Here is a 20700-nt window from a genome sequence, read left to right as displayed (position 1 = left end):
GCAATCTCCATACATTAATGTCCATTTTGTTCTTGGGGACAAAGTCCTTTCTCCACTGAGGTACACAGAGCTGAGTTCCAAAAGACCCTACCACTGTGGATCCTTTGAGGCCATCCAGCGTCTGTCCATAAGTCGGCCCTAGATTTCACCCACACCTTGGAGCACCATGGAGAAATACCCCTTCCGTTTATGAATTCTAAGCCCTGATGTGGGAGGAGCAGGGAGAGAGAGGAGTACCAAGTAATTGGTACATGGGTCCCATCACTTGACCCAATATAGTCTGGGAACCCCATGCATGCAAAGCCATCAGTAATTTCCTCAGCACTACCAAACTTTATAACTCAGTGCACAATACCTCTTCCGTGGCATCACACACCTGCATGAAAATGGCCCTCAGTCTATTTCCCCATGTCAAATTGCTTGTCTACAGACTAGTAGTATTCAGGGTTGACTAGCTTCCAGATAGCAATGGCAACCGCTTCTCAACAGGCAAGGGGCATCGCATGTTGGTACGCTGCCGCTGCAGCTCCAAACTAGTTCAGCACATCTCAAAAAGAGGCTGCGCTCCATCCTGAAATTCTCTCACCAGAACTGCAGAACAATCTTTTCCCACCAAACCACACTGGTTTCCTAAGCCCAGAAATGGCACTTCACAGTATGAGGTTGCTCCAGAAACCACTCATGTATTATCAGTTGCTCGGTGTCCTCCTCCTCTTTCTCATCCTGCTTTCTCTGACTCTGAAGCTCTTCAAGCTGCTGTCACATCACCTGGTCCATGATGCAGCAGGTGGAGTCCAAAGCAGAATTCATTCAGCTTTGAGCAATGAAATACAGCTCAAGCAGCCTCTGGGTATTCGTGGTTACTAGCATAGCGGCAACAGCTTTGCTGGGTCCTATGCTGGCCGACAGCACTCAAAAATGGTGCTGGCCCACCCAAAAAGGAAGGATGGGGTAGAGACGTGATTTTTTTTTTTAATTTTAACATGTCTAGTTCCCACTGTGTATCCCACAATGCACAGAGAAAAATCTCAGGGTGAACACTGTTCAGCAGAAAAGAAAAGGACCATGGGATATATTCAGATAATACTACACACTTAGTGCATAGCAAGGTGGCACCACATGGACACAACATGTTTTAAAGGCAGGCACAGGCATCCTTTGTGCATGCTATTAGTGCATCTTGTGTACTACATGCTACCTGACATCAAAAAGCTGCAGGTTAAGCCTGCCATGTACGGAAGCCCCCAGAACTGTATTCCACACCACTTTGGCATGTATTGTATAGATGAGGGGTAGGCAACCTATGGCACGCATGCCAACGGCTGCACGCAAGCTGATTTTCAGTGGAACTCACACTGCCCGGGTCCTGGCCACTGCTCCAGGGGGGCTCTGCATTTTAATTTAATTTTAAATGAAGCTTCTTAAACATTTTAAAAACCTTATTTACTTTACATACAATAAATAGTTTAGTTATATGTCATAGACTTATAAAAAGAGACCTTCTAAAAATGTTAAAATGTATTACTGGCCCACAAAACCTTAAATTAGAGTGAATAAATGAAGACTCGGCACACCACTTCTGAAAGGCTGCCGACCCCTGGTATAGATCTAGATATGCATTTACTTTACAGCTGGCGAAAAATGTTCAAAGTTTCAAAATGTGCTGTTTCTGAATTTGTTGAACTTCTGTGGAATTGCAGGAATTTTGTAAAATGCTTTTGCAGAAACTTGAGTGAAAAGTCACATAGAATATTTCCAAGTTTTATAGTGACACAAGTTGTATGGTATTGGTTCTTGCTTCCTGATTGTCTAAGTTTATTCCACATGGTCAAAAGAGTTAACAAAAACCATCCTATTTCTCACAGCAATAGGATGCAAATATGCTTCCTTCTGAAACATTAAATTAGTATTTTGTTAAAAAAAAGTCCAAGTCTTGTTCTGATTGATTCACATTTTATATTTTTTCCATCACATTATATAGGCACCATCTGTGTGCAATCCTTCCTGAGTCCTTATGATCCGCCTTACTTGTAATTTCCAAAGCAAAATAAATATGTTATCAAATAGTCTGAAAGTAACAGTTTCCTGAAATACATACAACAGGACTGCAGCACAAAGTCTGTCATGATAATTTCCCCATACAGGTCAAACGTCAAAACTATTTTGGACGGAAAATGAAGTTGTTCTCATTAGCTTTTTCTAATAAAGTTATTCAAAGAAAGGTTTGCAGCACACACACACACTCACTGTAAATAGTTGAGTTACAAATGATCTTCATATTCTCAGTGTCGGGTGAGACTCAAAATTATCACTGAAGGTCCAAAGTCCCAAAAGTCTGCTGCTCTAGCTCCTGGCACCTCTTGTCTATCTTTGATATATGCTGGCAATTCAGGACTTTGGAAAAGATCCATTAATGGTACCATCATAACTTGATGATCTTTGTGAACATGACAGGGATGCAGCCAGGATAAAAATGAGGTTTGTCCTAAAACATGTGGCCCCCAGTTGCCATGAAGAACAGTGGTAGAGTAGCTGCTACAATTGCTGCTGAGTACAGATAAAGTTTAGCCTTCTCTCAGAATTTTGTTAGAAGTTTCTATGCAAAACTGGCTTATGAAATTTACTGGATAGAACTGCTGTGGCCATGAGCTTCTTCCCAGTTTTTAAAAAACCTCTCCAGCAAACTGACATTAAATTGTAAGCATATTCTGTGTGCTATTCCAAACATGTAAATTAGATGATAACAAAAACTTAGGACTATTCTATAATGAAGTATTTCTAATCAAACATGAATGATTCATCCAATATGAAATAGTTGATAAATGGCAAATAGAGGGAGAAATGAGCAACAAAAGAGTAGCTTAGGTCAAAAGGTATTAAGGTTAAGCAAAATGAAAGGATATTTAATTACAGAATGTTCCAAGTAAGAACATAGGAGCCTTTGGTTTAAGGCTGACCTCAAATTACCATCCCACGGGCAAGCAGGGGACCAGCACCAGCCACAAACTTCTTTCAGGAGTTGGCTGTGGCATGAGTCTGCTCAAATACAGTGTAGTACAGTGTACTCAAACAGAAAATTATCCAGTTCCCAACAGCATTTAGCGTGGAGTTGACAAATTTCTGGGGCTGCTGGGAGGTAGGTTGCAACAAACTTCACTCTACCACCTCATTACTCTTTCTGGGCCAAACCTCCTACCAACTTCTGCTGTCACATCCTCCTCCCTTCCCAACAGGACAAAGAGCAACAGGGGAAGACAGAGGCTGGGGTTGATCAGGGAACCCATAGCTGCTCCATGATGACAAGCCAGCTGGTTTGTCACAACAGGTAGGGAGAAAGAGGGGAGATATTCACTCAGGGACTTTCCAAAGTCTGCAGAGCAAGCAAGGAAAAGGAGGAAATTGTAGGGGGAGGTGGAAGTGGCTCATGTTTCCACTCAGATCTCAGCACCTGATTTGATGAAAATACTATCTCCAAAGCCCTTCACATTAAAAGTCAAAACACTCGACGGTTCAAACTGAAAGTGTTCCTACATTTAATCAGGTTATCCAATGAAAAGCTATGTTGCCATTCTTGTTTGCAGGGCTTTGGAGCGGAGCTGGAGCACGGAGCAGCTCTGGAGCAGTGGAGCAGCAGGTTTTTGCCTGGAGCTGGAGTGGAGCCGAAGCACAGTTCCAAAGATCTACTTGTTTGGGTTGGACCTTGCACCTTCCAGCCCAAGAGTCCGAGGAGGGGAGGAGAGTGTTAAAGTTGTCCATCAAGGCCACAGCTCAAAACAAGTAACTCTTCAGAGCAATACATGGGAACTGCTGCAATGTGTTAAAGGTGTCTTCAGGTAAGCCTTTAAACTAGGGATCCCTTTCCCATTAACATCAAAAACACAAAGAAGTGGTACTCAAGCTTCAAAACTTGTAAAATACAATTGTAATGGAACATCCCACCATGTGTAAAGTTAGCACAAAATCAAGATGTTGAGAACAAAATTAATCATCAAAGAACATGAGAAGAAGAAATTGTTCAATTGCCTCTAACACCAATGCTATGAACCTGGGTAACAACCAAGAAAGAGCAGAATTGCTCATTAATGAGCATAAATTTGATCTAATTGCTATTACCAAAATCTGCTGGGATAATTCACACAAACAATGTTAAAGTCAATGGTTATGACCTACTTAAGAAGGATCCAGTGGGCAAAAGGGAGGGGGGACTGTCACTGTATATCAAAAATGGAATTACCTGTTTCCGAGTCACTGATAATTCAGAAGAAAATGATCTTGAATACTTATGGATCAATGGCCTAACAGATAAAGTACAAGATGAGGTATTAGCTCGTGTCTGCTACAGACCACCAAATCACACTAGGGAACATGACGACTTCCTCCTTTTGCTCCTATCTATAATTGGTAGGGAAAATAACTGACTATGGGAGACAAATTTGAGTGACATATGCTAGAGGTTTCATGTTACCAGTACTAAAATATTCTTGGAATTTCTAAACATTATAGATGATAATTTCCTAACTCAAAAGGTGTGGCAGCCAACACAAGGGAATTCTTCATTAGACCCAGTGCTAACAGGTAATGAGGAACTGATCACAGAAGGTAGCTTAGGTACAAACTGATCCTCACTTGATTTATAAGGTGCAAGCAAAATAAAGTCTAGGCCAGTAAAGAAAAAATACACACACTTGCACACACAGCTTTAACAAGGCCAATTTCACAAAGGGAAAACAATAATAAGTCAAATCAGATGGGAAGAAGTATTTAATCAGAAAAATGTAACTGGCAATTGGAAATCATTTAAGAATGCATTACTAGATGCCCCAGAAGCCACAATCCACAGTTAAGGAAGAAGGCTGAGCTGGTGAAAAATCGACATGGTTTAGAGGGGAAGGGAAGGCAGCTAGAAAATAATTTATATTGTATACATTAACAAATGGAAAAAAGGGGAAGTTGATAGTAATGAATATAAATCAGAATTTAAGAAAACTGATAAAAGAAACCAACAGACACAAGGATAAATCTACGGCCAACCAAGTTAAGGACAATCAGGAATATTTTTAATATATTTAAGGAACAAAAAGAATCTGGACAATGATATTAGTTCTTTAGTAGATGGAAATGGTAGAATTATCAGTATGACTGCAGAAAAGGCAGAAGCATTCAATAAATATTTCTGTTCTGGATATGGGGAAAAATCAAATGATATAGTCTCATGCTGATAACACTCTTTCCATTCCACTAGTATCTCTGCAGGATGTTAAACAGAAGCTACTAAAGTTAGATATTTTAAAAATCAGCAGGTCCAAATAACTTGCATCCAAGTTTTAAAAGAGGAGATCGCTGGACCATTAATGCTGATTCTCAGTAAATGTTGGAACACTTCTTCCAGAAGACGGGAAGAAAGCTCATGTACCAATTTTAAAAAAAGGGTAAACAGGATGACCCAGATAATTGCAGGCCTGTCAGCCTGACATTGCTCCCAGGCAAGATAATGGAACACCCGATACAGGATTTGATTAATAAAGGAGGATAATATAATTAATGCAAATCAACATGTGTTTACGGATAATAAAACCTTTCTAACTTGATATTTTTCTGATATTACACGTTTGCTTGATAAAGTTAATAGTGTTGATGTAATATACTTGGACTGGGTACCACCACAACATTTTGATTAAAAATATTACAAAGATATCAAATTAACATTGCACATATTACTACGTTAAAATCTAGCTATACAATAGATCTCAAAACGTAATTGTGAACAGGGAAACATCAAGTAGCTGTGTTTCCAGTGGGGTCCCAAAGGGATCGACTCTTGGCCCTACTCTATATAACATTTTTATCACTGACCTGGAAGAAAACAAAAATCACTGAAAGTTTGCATGTGACACAAATACTGAGAGAATGGTAAATAATGAAACAGATAGATCATTCATTGTGATCACTCTGGATCACTTTGTATATCAGATGTAAGTGAACAATATGCATTTGAATATGGCTAACTGTAAATGTACACATCCAGGAACAAAAAATGTAGGCCACACTTATAGGATGGGAGACTCTATCCTGGGAAGTAGTGACTTTGAAAAAGTTTTGAGGGTCACAGTGGATAATCTGCTGAACACGAGCTCCCAGTGTTACGCTGTGGCCAGAAGAGCTAGTGCAATTTTGGAATTCATAAACAAGGGAATCTTGAGGAGGAGTTGAGCAGTTATTTTACCTCTATTTTGTATTTGTGCAACTACCACTGGAATACTGCATCCAGTTCTGGTGTCCACAATTCAAGAAGAATGTTGATAAAGTGGAGAGGGTTCAAAGAACAGCCACGAGAATTAGTACAGGATTAGAAAACATGCCTTATATAGTGAGACTCAGAGCTCAATCTACTTAGTTTAATAAAGAGAAGGCTGATTATAGTCTATTAAGTTCTGTGTGGGGAACAAATATTTAATAACGGGCTCTTCAATCTAGCAGAGAAAGGTCTAACAGGATCCAATGGCTGGAAGATGAAGATGGACAAATTCAGACTGGAAAGAAGGTGTAAATTTTTGTCAGTAAGAGCAATTAGCCATTTGAACTATTTACAAAGGGTCATGGTAGATTCTCCATCACTGATGATGCTTAAAATCAATTCTGGATATTCTTCTAACAAATCTGCTCTAGAAATCATTTTGGGGAAGTTCTGGTCTGAACTCCTTTATGACACAGACCATAGATGATCACAGTAGTCCCTTCTGGCCTGGGAATCTATGGAAGACTGCATCAAGAAGTCATGCCATATTGCAACTGGAAGAATAACATCTGTTTAATGCCTAGGTACTGGGAGTGAAGAGGGGTTCACTCCTCCTTCTCCCCCCTCCCCTCCCCAACTATTACATGGGGATATTGTTCCTCCCTTCTCAACCCTTCTATCTACCCTCTTGCTGCTCTGGGGCTTTTCTTCTCTTCCTTGCTTTGTTTCTCTATTTCTCAGTTCTGTGAAGAGGGGAAAGGAGTAATGAGAGGCAGGTTCAGTGTGTCAGATGGGGTGGCTGACACATTGATCTGATCTTGGATTCAAATGCCTTGCCCTGAAAAGCTATGTAGATGATACACCCTATTGTTCTGTTCAATACGTCCTCTCTCATTAAAAAGTTTCCTATGCTCAAAACTGTATGCTGTTGCTGAGCATGTAACAGTTGCATTTGCTTATGGAGTCACTGGACTACACAGATCCAATTAATTATGCCAAAAGCACTTCAGAGATTCCTGAAGTATGAAGTGCCATCACAAAAATCCATTCTGGATCAAGCCAAATCTTTTTGTGGAAAAATATACTGTGAATAAAATGAAATTTTTCCAACTTGAGGCTAACTCTGTGGACTATCAAAAGCAGCAGATACTTTCCTGTCATGCGTTGTGAAATTTTTTTGCTAAGGAGTTTTGGTCAGTATTACCAGCATAAAATCCCATGTTGAATACAACTACTGAACTTTTTAGCTGTACTCATTCTTTAGAAACGATTAAGGCAATTCCTTAACTGTATGGTGGAACTGACAGAACCTAGGAAAGTTTAAAGTTTGGTCATGGTCTCCCACTCCATCCTAAAGCTGTAAATCCTGCTTGACAAAACTGAAGTTACAAATAGAGGACTAATTTTCATTGCTATCTAGCAGACACAGAAATGAGCCTCTCAAAGACACTGATAAATCCAAACGGTCTTACAAACACTGGGTTCTGAATCATCTCCAGTGAAAAGCAGAATGATGGAACATATGTTAATCATGTGTATCCAAACAGCACTGTCCTGGCATGAAAGAAATCAGAGCCCACTTCCTCTGACTGCCATTTTCTCCAGCAGGGTTGTAGATCCAGGCAAAATAAAGACGTTACAATTATATAGAGAGAAAGTTGGAGGAAATGAACAAAGTAACATAGGTCACATCTGAAACCTGAAGAATTCCCTACTGAAAAATTCTTAAGTTCAGGATCAACTCCCCATGAAATATTAATCACTTATTTTTCACTCATGGCACAATAATGTCATTTTTAGAAAACCTAGAGGCAATGAGAACCAATTACTGATTAAAATGCAAATGATTCTTTAAATTTTTGTTCATATCTTTAATTTTTCTTCTTCTCCTACAAGATCTGAAAGCTCAGTGTAAATACTGTCTTGCATTCAAAGGCCCTCTTCTAACACTGCTTTGCAGATATATAAATGCAAATTCACATGTTTTAGATTTTTGGGACAGAGAGGCAGGTGTGCAAGTCACACTTCTGTGCCCAAACAAGACTGCAGTGGATCAACATGGGGAATTTTAATAACTTGAATAGGGTCGGGGAGGGATAAATAAGCAACTGGAGCCTTGTTGTAAAGGGAGCAGAGAGGGAGAAATAGCTGAGGATGTGTATTATTCATCCTATGTGAATTGTGCTAAGGGTTAAAAATAATACTTCACATTTAAATGCTGTTGACATTTTCAAAGAGGCGAGTAAATATTCATGAATTAACCCTACAACACCTGTGAAATAGGTACCGTATATACTCGATCATAAGCCGGTTCATTTATAAGCCAACCCCCCATCCAAGATGGATAAGTAAAAATGGAAAATTTTTATAATAGTTCATAAGCCGACCCTATAATTCAGGGAATCAGCAATCTTTGGCTTCCAGGCCATCAGGATAAGGTGCTGGTGGGCCAAGATGATTTGTTTACCTTGAGCGTCCGCAGGCACGGAGGTAAACCTAAGTAAACAAAGTGTCCCAGTGCGCCAGCTCCTTACCCTGATGGGCCGGGACAGCAACTGGTGGGGAAATTTTTTTTGGGGGGGGGGAGAAGCTGGGAGTCAGGGGAGTAACCCCTGTGACCACCCCCCACCTGACCCCACCCCTAGCCCGGGACCCCCACGCTCTCCCCATCCCACCTTACCTGGGGAGGGCCAGGGGAGGAGGTCTCTGACCTGGCTGGAGTTGCTTCAGCAGGCCAGGCAACACGGCCACAGCGTCTTCCGGCGGGCCGGGCAACACGGCCACAGCCTGCTCGGGGCGCAGCTGCAGCTGCTTTGGAGGCTGGGGAAGGGGGGGAGTAGCATGGCCCGAAGTGGAGAGACTCTGGCCCCACCTCTTCCCTTCTGGCTCTGCTGCCTCTCTTTGCTCCCTCTGTTGGGGGGAGGGGCTGCGTCCCATCTCTCCCTCTCTATTACCCATTCATAAGCCGACCCCCTTCTCTGATGCTTCCCTTTTTTACTAAAAAAAATTCGGCTTATGAACAAATATATATGGTCAGTGTCATTTCCATTCTTATATATGAGGAAATGGACACAGAAAGGTTACGTGACACATCCAAGGACAAACATCAAGCCAGTTCTCAGCTCTGTCCTTATTCCACAAGACTAGGCTGCCTGAAGATTAGATACATAAAAATCAGAATGGAGTTTGACGAGATTTGAATCCAGAAAGGATACTAGAAAATAAATAGAGAGAGGACAATTTCTGGATTCAAACCTCCTCAGACCCTCTAGTGTAGGACGGAGTTATCTTCAGGCGGACATAAATAAATAAATAAATAAATAATTTGCTTTTAGATGGGAACTGTAATGAAACTTTGGCCGTCCTACCCTGCCATTTTTCTGTCTTATGCAATATCATCTAAAAATGCCACCCCTATGTGATTTAATAAACATACCAAACCTAGAGACACAAAAACCACCATAGAGGCATAGGCCGATTATACAGTTATCACCAGAGAACAGTATAGTCACTAATGTTAACAAGTAGACTTGTTTAATTGGGTTACCACATGGATGCCAATAAGTGTGTCGTTTTACAGTAACTTGGCAGTTAGCCTTTGTTACCACTATAGGTTCAGTCTCCAAGAAGGATATGCCATGTAGTATACAAAGTATAGTAAAACACTAAGCTTGCTCAGCTTGAGAAATCTTCTGGCGTGTTAATAATCCCGTTGGCTATCTGTTTTAATGGTATCCTTTCTTGAACAAAACCAAGTAGCTCTGAGTATCCAAGAATTCTAAGTGACCTGTCTGAAATCTGAACCAGGTTCAGAAAACCACAGTGAACTGAACAAACCTCTGCATTTTCTTCAAAAGCTTTTGGAACAGAGGACCTAGAGGCAGTGGTCTGATAGCTGGAAAGTCTCAATGCACTGAAAAGGCACCCCCGTTCCTTTTGGATGTCTAAACCAACAAACAGAGACAAACTTCTGTCCATGCTTGACAAACTGCTCTATTACAGAATCCATCTCCTTGTGATGGCCAACTTCTAACAGCTGTAGCTTTTAAAAAAATAATTTGTGAAAGGGAGACTGGCTAATTAGGTCCAAGAAGAGGATGAAGCAAGGAGCTGAAATTTAATGCAGCCTATTGCTATAGCACAGGGGTTCTCAAACAGGGGGGCGTGAGGTTATTATGTGGGGGGTTGCAAGCTGTCAGCTCCACCCCAAACCCTGCTTTGCCTCCAGCATTTATAATGGTGTTAAATATATTAAGTGTTTTTAATTTATAAAAGGGGTCACACTCAGAGGCTTGCTATGTGAAAGGGGTCACAGTACAAAAGTTTAAGAATCACTGCTATACCACTTTTATTTTGCTGAACTTCTATTAAAGGCATTATACTGCAGTCTCAGAGTCTGGGAAAACTTCCACAGTAATATGTTGACAAATTTTGACTACGTAGGCTATTAAGTAGTAGAATCTCCCCCCCCCCGCCCCGCCCCTCCCCTCCTTTTGCTTACTAACAATCCCTAGTACTTTGGGGGGGGATTACTCTGTATCTTGGGCAGCAACAGGCTTTGTTTAGCCTACTGAAAATGTTGATACCTCCCATCTCTAGTCTGCTACAGACACTACAACCACCAAGATTCTCCATCAAACCAGTGAGGAGTGGTGGTTAAGGTTGCTATTGCTGATGTAATCATCTTGCTACACCTTTTCCACTCTGACATCCACATTACAGAGTAAATAGCTTCTGTTAGCTATGCTTAAACACTGCTCTAAATACTGCTTTATAAGGGATATGAGGGAGAGCTCAGTGGTTTGAGCATTGGCCTCCTAAACCCCGGGTTGTGAGTTCAATCCTTGAAGGGGCCATCTAGGGCAAAATCAGTACTTGGTCCTGCTAGTGAAGGCAGGGGCTGGATTCTAGGACCTTTCAGGGTCCCTTCTAGTTCTATGAGATGATAATATATGGAGATATTCCTATCTCCCTCATTAACCAGTGGTTGGTATGACATGTCAAAGTAATTGCTTTGTTCCTTGAATGCCATCTATCTATAAAAACCACAGCCAAAACATTGTTAAAGGAATGTGTTAATACTTTCCCGGAACAAACAAACTCAGTAAATATGCTACGAGGACACAGCCCAGTCACCTTTAAACCCGACAGATCTGTCATGACTTGCATAGTAGATCAGCTGTGGGAAAACTAGTGCCAATTTGCACAGTTTTGCTACTCAAAGAAAGAACTTTTGAGTTTAAAAAGAACATGTTCCCATGGTGCATTCTAGCATTTTCCTGGAAACTTATATACACACCAAGTTGTTTTCATACTTCCAACAGTAGAGAAATTGCTTAAGATTACTTTCAATTGTAGCAAAATGAGCAACAATAAAGTTTACACTGACAAGAAAACTACTTCACATAAGTGTTTCCACCTAAAGCGGCATGAAACATGGTTTTTTCAAAAAAATCACTCATTCGAGTGCTAAAATGAAAGTACACTTAATGTAGACATTATTGTATTTGATCAAACACGCAATGAGGGCATGCTACAAAACATAATATTTGATTTAAATCCTGAAAGGGCTTATCTATATATTTTACATAATGCATCAATTCTGATTAAAATGTTGGAGATTCTAGTTTTACAATGAAAACCTCAAAGCAGCTTTCATTTAAGTGGCATAGACAGACATCATTAATACACAGGCTAAACTCCCGTGTGTAGAACCTCACATCCTCACCTCTGATCCAAGTTTATTGAATAAGCAGACTGACATCTAGTGAGCACCTGCGAGCTAAAACACAGACATGTGAAAAGCTATGTGCATTTGATTCATGCTGCTTGAAAACCTAATCAGTTTGGTCAGAAGACCTTAGAACAGCCTATTAACTTTTCTGAATTCAGCAAATAAAAATACAGGGAAAGGCCAATTATATGGAAAAAAAATCTCTATTACAAGTACAGCATTTCAAGCCACACAGATCTCTTCTTCAGGTCTGGGAAAGGTATACTCCCAGCATCACAGCAAAATGCAAGGTGGAACAGATTGTACACAATAAGTAGTTGGCACATATTGTAAGGGACCACTAATCCTCTCTTTTGTTCAATGACTACAGAGATGTTAACAGGCCATTCTACCTTGAATAGTCCCTTACAATATGTACTAAATATTTATCCTAAGCAATCTGTTCCACCTTGCATTTTGCTGTGATGCTGGGAGTGTACCTTTCCCAGACCTGAAGAAGAGCTCTGTGTGGCTTGAAAGCTCGTCTCACTCACCAACAGAACTTGGTCCAATAAAAGATTATCCTTACCCACTCTGTCTCTCTAAGTCATTTGCACTCCTTTATGACACTGCAGATCACAAAGGCCAGAATGAAGCATTCAAGACACAGGGACAAGGCATTCTCAGTTGAGGGGAGATGGTTGTGGAATGAATCTTCAAAGGAGAATAGAGAAATCCAGAGTCCAGTCACCTTTGGGAATGACAAAACATTCCCCTTCAATAAAGCTTTTCCATCATTACCAGTCTGACACCAACAGCATCAACCACTATGTCTTCCCTTCTCAAAGTTATTTCAAGCAAAGCTTTTTATAACCCAATATGGAAGAACCAAAGACGATTCCATTAAGTGCACTAGGGAACTTACTATCACCAATAACAACGAAGAGTCCTTGTGGCACCTCAGAGACTAACAAATTTATTTGGGCATAAACTTTTGTGGGTTTTAGCCCATGAAAGCTTATGCCCAAATAAATGTGTTAGTCTCTAAGGTGCCACAAGGACTCCTCATTGGTTTTGCTAACACAGACTAACACGGTAATTGGTGTGAAAGGCACACAGATAGTATGGTGATGGGTGACAGACACAAACCTAAAGGTAAACAAATAGATACAGCTAGACAGTGCCCCTGGAGCCCAATAACCTCTACATCCAAAGCCATGTAATGATTTCACTTAAATGTGCTTGTCCATAAAAACATGCTAACCTATTTCTTATGCCCTCCTTGCTGAAACATGTCAACCATGGAACAAAGCTCCCTTCTGTCTTTCATCCAGTAACACAATGTTTTACAAGGAGAGGTTGGTTTTTCTGCAAAATCTCTTCCCTGATATCAAGAAACCCAAGAGCATCCTTGGGTGCTTAAGATCAGGCCGGGTTTTAGGAAAACATGAACTTGTAACCTCAGACAATGGTCAGGATCCATGTATCACATGTGACTGGGGGTCATCAGAGACATCAAACCTCCAGTCTGCCTCGAACAGAGAGGGCCTGCACATTACTGGTAATTGCAGGCAGGCTTAATACTATGGAATATTTTAAAAACTCTTGCGATTTTGGTGCCTGGTAAAAAATGGATTAAAAGCCTATAGAGAGACTTCGCCATCCCTCCCGTGAAGAAAGGACCTGAGGGAGGGAGGAATAGGCCAAAGTGAATCCAGGATGACCTTTTTTCTATAGCCCTCCACTCCACAGCTGATCTTCAAGCTCTCGGCACTTCTATGCCTGTGGCCCAGCAGACAAGCAACAAATCAGATCTTGTCCCTCGGAGGAGCTTTTAAAATTCCTGGTATTTCTACTGGGGAAAAAGTCAACCAAGTTTGAGATCTCTATCCATATCGCCACATGACCCTTGACCATGAAGACCTGGTACTCCAGTTTAAAGATAGCAGCTGTGAATTGGAGATCCTTTTACCCAGTACCCAGCGATGTCATTGATCAAAATTCTAAGAGCTGTGGGAATTCTGCACATTAAAAAAATCAAGACCCATGAGTGAGAATTCTCCCAGGTGGTATCTTTAGAAAGAATTCTGTTTAATTAGTTCTGCCACCCCTAAGCAATCATGCTAGTCTCTACCTCTCTGATACACCCTGGCATAAGAAGGCACTCTACTCCTCACTCTTTCTCCCCAGCTCCTAAGGAGCAGCAACTCAGAGGCCACTTTACTTCGTAATTCCCTCCAGCCTGTGAGAAGCCCAGTAATTCAGGGGTTACTCCGCTCTTGGTCCCCCCTCACTTTCTGTGAACAACCTTGTAGCTCCAGTCACTCTGCTTTCTCCCTGGCCCCCTAATAAAAAAACCCAGGAGCACCTGGACTGTTCCGCTCATTTCCTCTCACTTCTCTTTCAGAAGAGCCAGCAGCTCCCCAATCACACTCACTAGGTCAACATTTTCACTCACTGTGGAAAAGTGAATTTTTATAAATCCTAGTAGACATCATTCAGTAAATTTACAGCTGTAATCTGCTAACCCCTTTACAATAGAAAAATAAGACAATACTCTGCATGCCTTTCTTCCTGGAATAACACTCGACAGAAATGTATTTTCTTCTTACCAGAACTGGGCATATGGTTCACTCTAGGTGGATTTAGCAGCTCTACTGGCTGATCTCGGCCAGAAAGTCCATCTGGAAAACACAAAAAGGATTTGACATCACCACCTGTTTGCGGAATGTCTAAAGTAGTTCAATTAACCAAAGTCACTAACAGAGCCAGCACTAGGGGTATGCAGACTAAGCAATTGCTTAGGACCCCAAGCAGCTCAAGGCTCAAGGGGGGGGGCTGTTAATCATTAGCATGTGTTTGGAAGGGGGCAAAAATATTCCTGCTTAGGGCCCACAATGGGCTAGCCCCACCTCTGGTCACTAACTAATTATCAATGCAAAGGAAAAAAAAATACCAATATCACAAATCACTTTAAACAAGGATGCTCTAAAGTCAGTACCATAACAATCACTATATATCAAGCCAGAAAATATGAAACCTACTTTAATCTCTTCTGCTTTGGTTTTTATTTAGTATTTAGTTGTACTTGTCGGAATTCAGGGAGCCTTACTTGTCAGTCTTGCTACTAAAAAGGTACAGTAAATAAGTCCTATCATTGAATAAATAAATGGCTATTTATTTTTCTGTTTAACAACAGTATGGTGAAGTTGCTAACAGAAACACAGACCTGGGAGGCACATTCTAAGAACAGCTGTAATATGCTGAAGAGATGGTAAAGAAAACAGAGTGCGGTGCAGGAGATTAAAATGCACAGACATGTCTCATGCACCTTGTTTTGCAGTGGTTTGGATTTCAGAAAAGGCACTTAAAAAAAACCCCAAAAACAACCCACATTTATTTTGTAAAATATGCAGAAGTCCATCTTGTCAAAGCATTTTTCTATTTTAAAGATTACATCGTCCATACAAAACAAGTTGAGGTAGAATGTCACACCAGACTTCTTGACTCTTGCCCAAAAATGAAAGAGCAAACACTTAAAGTATTTGTTGACCATGCAACTATGGCCCACATCAACTTCCCCCCCCTTTTTTTTTTGGTTAATTCTTCTCCTACATCCTGCTGTCTTCTACCTTCTAAAGTCATGTGAATCAAGTTATTTACAGTTCTAGAAAAACATCAAAACAGGTACCCTGTCTCTCACAGTCAAATCAAAAGACAGCACTGAGTTTATCATTTACATGTTAATGTTTTTTCATTACATAAATACTGGCTCATCTTTTCTGCTTATTTTCTCTACTCCAAAAAGTTTGAAGAGAAAAATGTAATTAAAAGTCCTATCTGTTGTGTGCATCAGTTGTCTCTTAGTAGCACTTTCAATTTGGTAAAACCTCAGGTACAATATATCAATAAAATGAGCTGTGTCATGAGCTTTTCTTTTCAAATGGTAGCAAATATTGCCCCTCGAACACATACCAGTTAAAAAGTTTGTATGTTCGTTTTTTATTAAAGGAAATAGAATACCCAGTAAAATAATGGATGATCCCACAGCTGCAGTGGAATGAATATGAGAGATTTGTCTATAAGAAGTTGGTGTTTGGCTGAGGACTAGGTTCTGCTGAGGGTTAATCTGGACAGCTAATACTAAACTGGAAGAGGGAAATGGAAGAACTGGCTAAACTTATATCAACATTATTAACAAGTGGTGTATAATCATTTGTGAACCAAGCTCACAACTTTGTGGCTTTATTAGAACAAAGGTTACATAGCAAAGAGCCCACTGTCCCATCTGTGCTTAATAAGAGGAGTGCAACTTTTTGTTTGGGATGTGGCACTTGGTACACTTATCTATGCATTTGTCACCTTACCATTAGACTACTGTAATACTATTTAGGGCTACACCTCAAATTATTCAGAAGCAGAAGACCCTCCAGAATGCAGTAACTCACATATTAAACAAAGCTTTGCACTAGGAATACATGTATTCTGCAGGCTTTCTGTAGGTTTCCAGGTGGCATTCGGGGAACTGGTTTGGATCTGGGTTACCAGAGTACTATACTGCCATAGCTTTAATCATCAGAGATGCTAAAAGTAATCTCTATATACAGAAGAGGGTGCTTGTGGCAGAGGGTTCTCTGTGAGAGCCTCCTGTCTCTGGAAGGACTTCTCCCCAACCCCTTACTCTGCAGAGGTCTAGAGCAGGGGTGGGGAACCTTTTTTCCTATCGGGGCCCACTGACCCATGGAAAATATCAGTCACAGGCCACACATAGCCACACTGGAGAGCGCAGAGGCTCGGGGCTTCCCCTAGGCTCCAGGGTGGAGCCAGAAATGAGAGGTTCAGGGTGCAGGAGGGGACCAAGGGGGTTGGAGTGCGAGAGTGGGCTCAGGACTGGGGCAGGGGTTCGGGCTCCGGCCGGGCGCTGCTTACCTCAGGTGGCTCCCGATCGGCGGCAGGGCTAAGATAGACTCCCCCCCTCCACCACCCTGGCCCCGTGCCACTCCCGGAAGCGGCCACGATATGGCCAGGTGGCTCTGCACAATGTGCGCTGTCCTTGCCCACAGGAGCCACCCCTGCAGTTCCCATTGGCCGCGGTGGGGGCAGCACCTATGGGTGCGGGTAGGCACACACAGACGTGAAGCTTTCTTGATCGCCCCTGCGCTTAGGGGCCGCTGACCAACCAGCCTGGCACCCTAGCTTCCCCCCACAGCGGGGAAAACTGGTGCTTGTGGCTCCAGCCCCATGTGGGGGCGCTGAGGCTCAGGGCTTCCGGCCCATGGCGCGGAGACTTGCCACGGGCTGTATGAAATTAAGCAGGGGGCCAGATCCAGCCCACAGGCTGGAGGTTCCCCACCCCTGGTCTAGAGTTTCAGCACTGAGACATGCTGATCTTTAGCAGGGTATCTGGAGAATGGATGGAATTACAATTAGCCACAGTTATTTACTGGCATAAGATAGTTACAGTCTGGGGCCAGCTCAGATTGTAATTGTATGGATTCTGGCTACTGACTTAAAGAGTTTAGGATTTTTTATTATTGTGAATGTTCAGTTTTAGAAGGGCTGCCTGATCTTGTAATGGATATTTCTAGTATCTTTTTATAAATCTAAATAAGAAAAATGCCCAAATAATTGAATTTTCAAAAAGCCACATATCAAAACAATTAAACCTTTGTTACTCTTTTTTTATTCAGCCTCAATAATATGCTCAGTTCAGTACAAGAGAAAATTTGTTTTAAAAACCTCTTCCTTAAAACACTGAAATCTTAAGAGACAGGAGTATACTGAGTAAGCCAGAGTTTTTGTTTTTATAAGTTATGAAATCATTATTTAGCATGGAAGGAAGTGCGTTACTAAGAGAAATTTTCATGGAGAGGACAGTAGGTTTGCTAGCACTTAGAAGTACATAAGTTTGATTCTGAAACATACTTTATTGATATCCAACTCAAAGTTTCAGAAACCAATCTAGAGTTCACCAACACTTTTAAACAATTAAAAAAAAATTAAAAATGACATTTTTTAAATTTCAAAAAATCCTATTTCCTACCCTAAAACAAAACAAAACAAAAACAGAACACCACAGATGTTCTAGTAGTGTACTCCCTGCTGCTTCCCCCTCTCTAGCCCACCCACAGCTCCCAATGCACCAAAGACATCAAGGCCTTGACAGGGGACAGTACAAATATTAACAAAATATTGAAGAATAACTTAAGTGATGCTATGATGAGGGAAAAGAGGTTTTTCAATTCACTAGTCCTACAGTATCTAGATAGGAGTCTCATGACAGTATTTTTTTTTTTAAATTGAATTGGCTGAAACCAAATAACCTATACTACACTTACTTTTCTCGCTGCTCCTATAGAAAGAAAACTGCAGTAAAAAATGCTAGCACCAGAGACTAGACCGTCAATAACACACATGAAATAAATAATACATATATACAAAATCCTATTCTGTTGATGCTTTATTTCCCTCCATTTTAACATTAATTATTGAAATAGATTGTTGGGGAATACACCAGATTCTCCCCACTTTAGTTCCTATCAGCCCTCATCTGATCACCTGGAAGGCATTCTAGAATTCCTTTATTTTAACTGGGAGAAATGTAACAGATTAAATTTACAGGAAGGGTTGTTTCAATGGTTAGTTTAGCTAGCTTGCTGGTTGGCAAGTACATGGGATGGAAATGATGCAATTTAATTATTATGAACTGTCTATTAAGTTATGACACAGGCACCTAGAGCAGATAGATAGATATTTCTATATGGGTCTTAAGCTATAAAATGTTCAGTTTACATGCCTATACACCTCTACCCTGATATAACGCGACCCAATATAACATGAATTCGGATACAACACAGTAAAGAAGCGCGCCGGGGGGGCGGGGCTGCGCACTCTGGCGGATCAAAGCAAGTTCGATATAACACGGTTTCACCTATAACACGGTAAGATTTTTTGGCTCCCAAGGACAGCGTTATATCGAAGTAGAGGTGTATTTGATCTAATTCTCTTGCTAAAAGGGTTAGCATAGAGAAAAGTGTAATTACCATGCTTAGAAAATGTAGAGTCTACTTTCTTTCCTGTAACTTCACTGCCCATGACATGGGCTGTTCTGTAACAGATCATGACTACAACAAGGAACTTCCTCCCCAGGTTCTAAGCACAGAGCTCACTCCCTTTCCTCTTATATGAATCTCTTTACTTCCCACTTTTTAAAGTACATCTGCAGGGTTTTACTGAAGGAAACCCAAGGGAAGACTGCAGAACCTTACACACAAATGTGATACCAGAGGACATCATCATGTCCATTTTACAAACTTCCAGACTGAAGACCCCCAGAGAAGTGTCTGCTTCGCTGAGTGGCAGGGAGACTGAACACTTCTCCCTGCCAGCATGACACTGAGACTCTGAGGGAGGAGGAGCCCTTGTGCTTGAAGATGAAAAGGAAGAACCCAGTCACAATGGATCAGGATCATCTCCATGAGTTTTAACTCAATATTACAATTCAATTTTAACATCAAAGCAAGGGTATGGATAATATGCAATGGGATGATAATCAAAACAACATCACTGACAGTCAAAACAAAGAAAGTTATCCCATATATTGACTAATTTTCTGCTCACTGCTTTATAGGAGTAAGGTATCTCCCAGGCAATTAATTCCTCATAAAAAGCAAAATCAGTTTTTTCACCTGGAGTTTTGGTTTTGCCTAGCACTGTTATTACCCGAACAGGCCAGGCAAAGCAGAAATCCTTCTTTTCCACATCTGCCGTAACCCAACAATTGAAAAGATCAGTTGAACACAATTCAGCTGTTGCCAGGACACTCTAAAAATCGCTATTTTAAATCAGCAGGCAAGCACAAATCTGGTCTGCCTGGGAAAATCCGTTTTAGTAGTAAGATAAAGATACCATAGAAAGCTAAATTTTGGGACCAAATAGCCTGAGGACATTTTCTTTCAAAATTAAAATCATACAAATACATACTGTCAATGCATTTGCTACAGTAGGAATTAACATTAACATTCAATAAAATCTGTAATGTTACATCGAAAATACACATGGAAGAGTTTGGTCATGTATCACTACAAGTTAGCTGCTGCATATTAACCATCGTTATAAAACTGAATAAAAAAATAGGAAAGTCAGGAGTCACTTCCCAAAAGCAACTAAATTCCCTTAAAGAGATACTTAAGAGTTTCCAAAAAGCAGCTCAGGAAAAAATATCTAACAAGCAGTACAAAAGCTACTCTGATCTATTGGTTAGGGTTTCCACAATTTTTGCTATGAAGATTAAAATTCCACACAATGTTATTAATCATGCAAGTCTATTGCTATTAGAATACTGGAAGATCATTATTTTAAAATATTTTAAAAAACAAAGTTACCATGCTTGAAATAAGAGATTTTTTTTAACCATGATAACTGCCAAATCAAGTCAGATTTTCACCAGATAACAAAAGACCACATATCCAGTTTAAGAGCTCTCTTCCCTGCAAAATGTCAACATTCTTCCCCCTTCTTCTGGAGTGCTAGAGGAGAAAATTTGCCTGGATTGTCTTCGCTCTCAAAAAAAGATTTAATCATAACTGAGCAAACTTTCAACTTTTTTTTTTTTTTTTTAAAGAAAGGCATCAAAAGAGATCATCATTCTCCCAGCAGCAAATCTAGTGAAAGTTTGAGAAAGCTATGAGCAACTGAAAAAAGGGCCACTGGAAGAGGACTGATTAGGCAACCTTACAGTTATGACTACAAA

The 20700-nt window shown here is 40.7% G+C and overlaps 1 protein-coding gene across 13 annotated transcripts in view; it reads right to left on the bottom strand.

Annotated features, from left to right (window-relative positions):
- The window catches only part of HDAC4 (histone deacetylase 4), a 428940-nt gene that overhangs the window by 248730 nt on the left and 159510 nt on the right, over positions 1–20700 (bottom strand). For 11 of the 13 annotated variants that reach the window (XM_039494513.1, XM_039494522.1, XM_039494520.1 and 8 more), the window contains one exon: positions 14561–14632. The exons of 1 other annotated variant lie outside the window; for it this stretch is intronic. In XM_039494513.1, coding sequence (XP_039350447.1) covers positions 14561–14632 — 72 coding nt within the window. Of the gene's footprint in view, positions 1–12537; positions 12700–14560; positions 14633–20700 lie in introns of all 13 variants that reach the window. One more of the 13 variants, XM_039494525.1, reaches the window with a different exon arrangement.

The sequence above is a fragment of the Mauremys reevesii genome, linkage group 11 (genome assembly GCF_016161935.1).
Source record: "Mauremys reevesii isolate NIE-2019 linkage group 11, ASM1616193v1, whole genome shotgun sequence".
Classification (NCBI taxonomy): Eukaryota; Metazoa; Chordata; order Testudines; family Geoemydidae; genus Mauremys; species Mauremys reevesii.
This window is presented reverse-complemented; position numbering and strand designations above follow the sequence as displayed.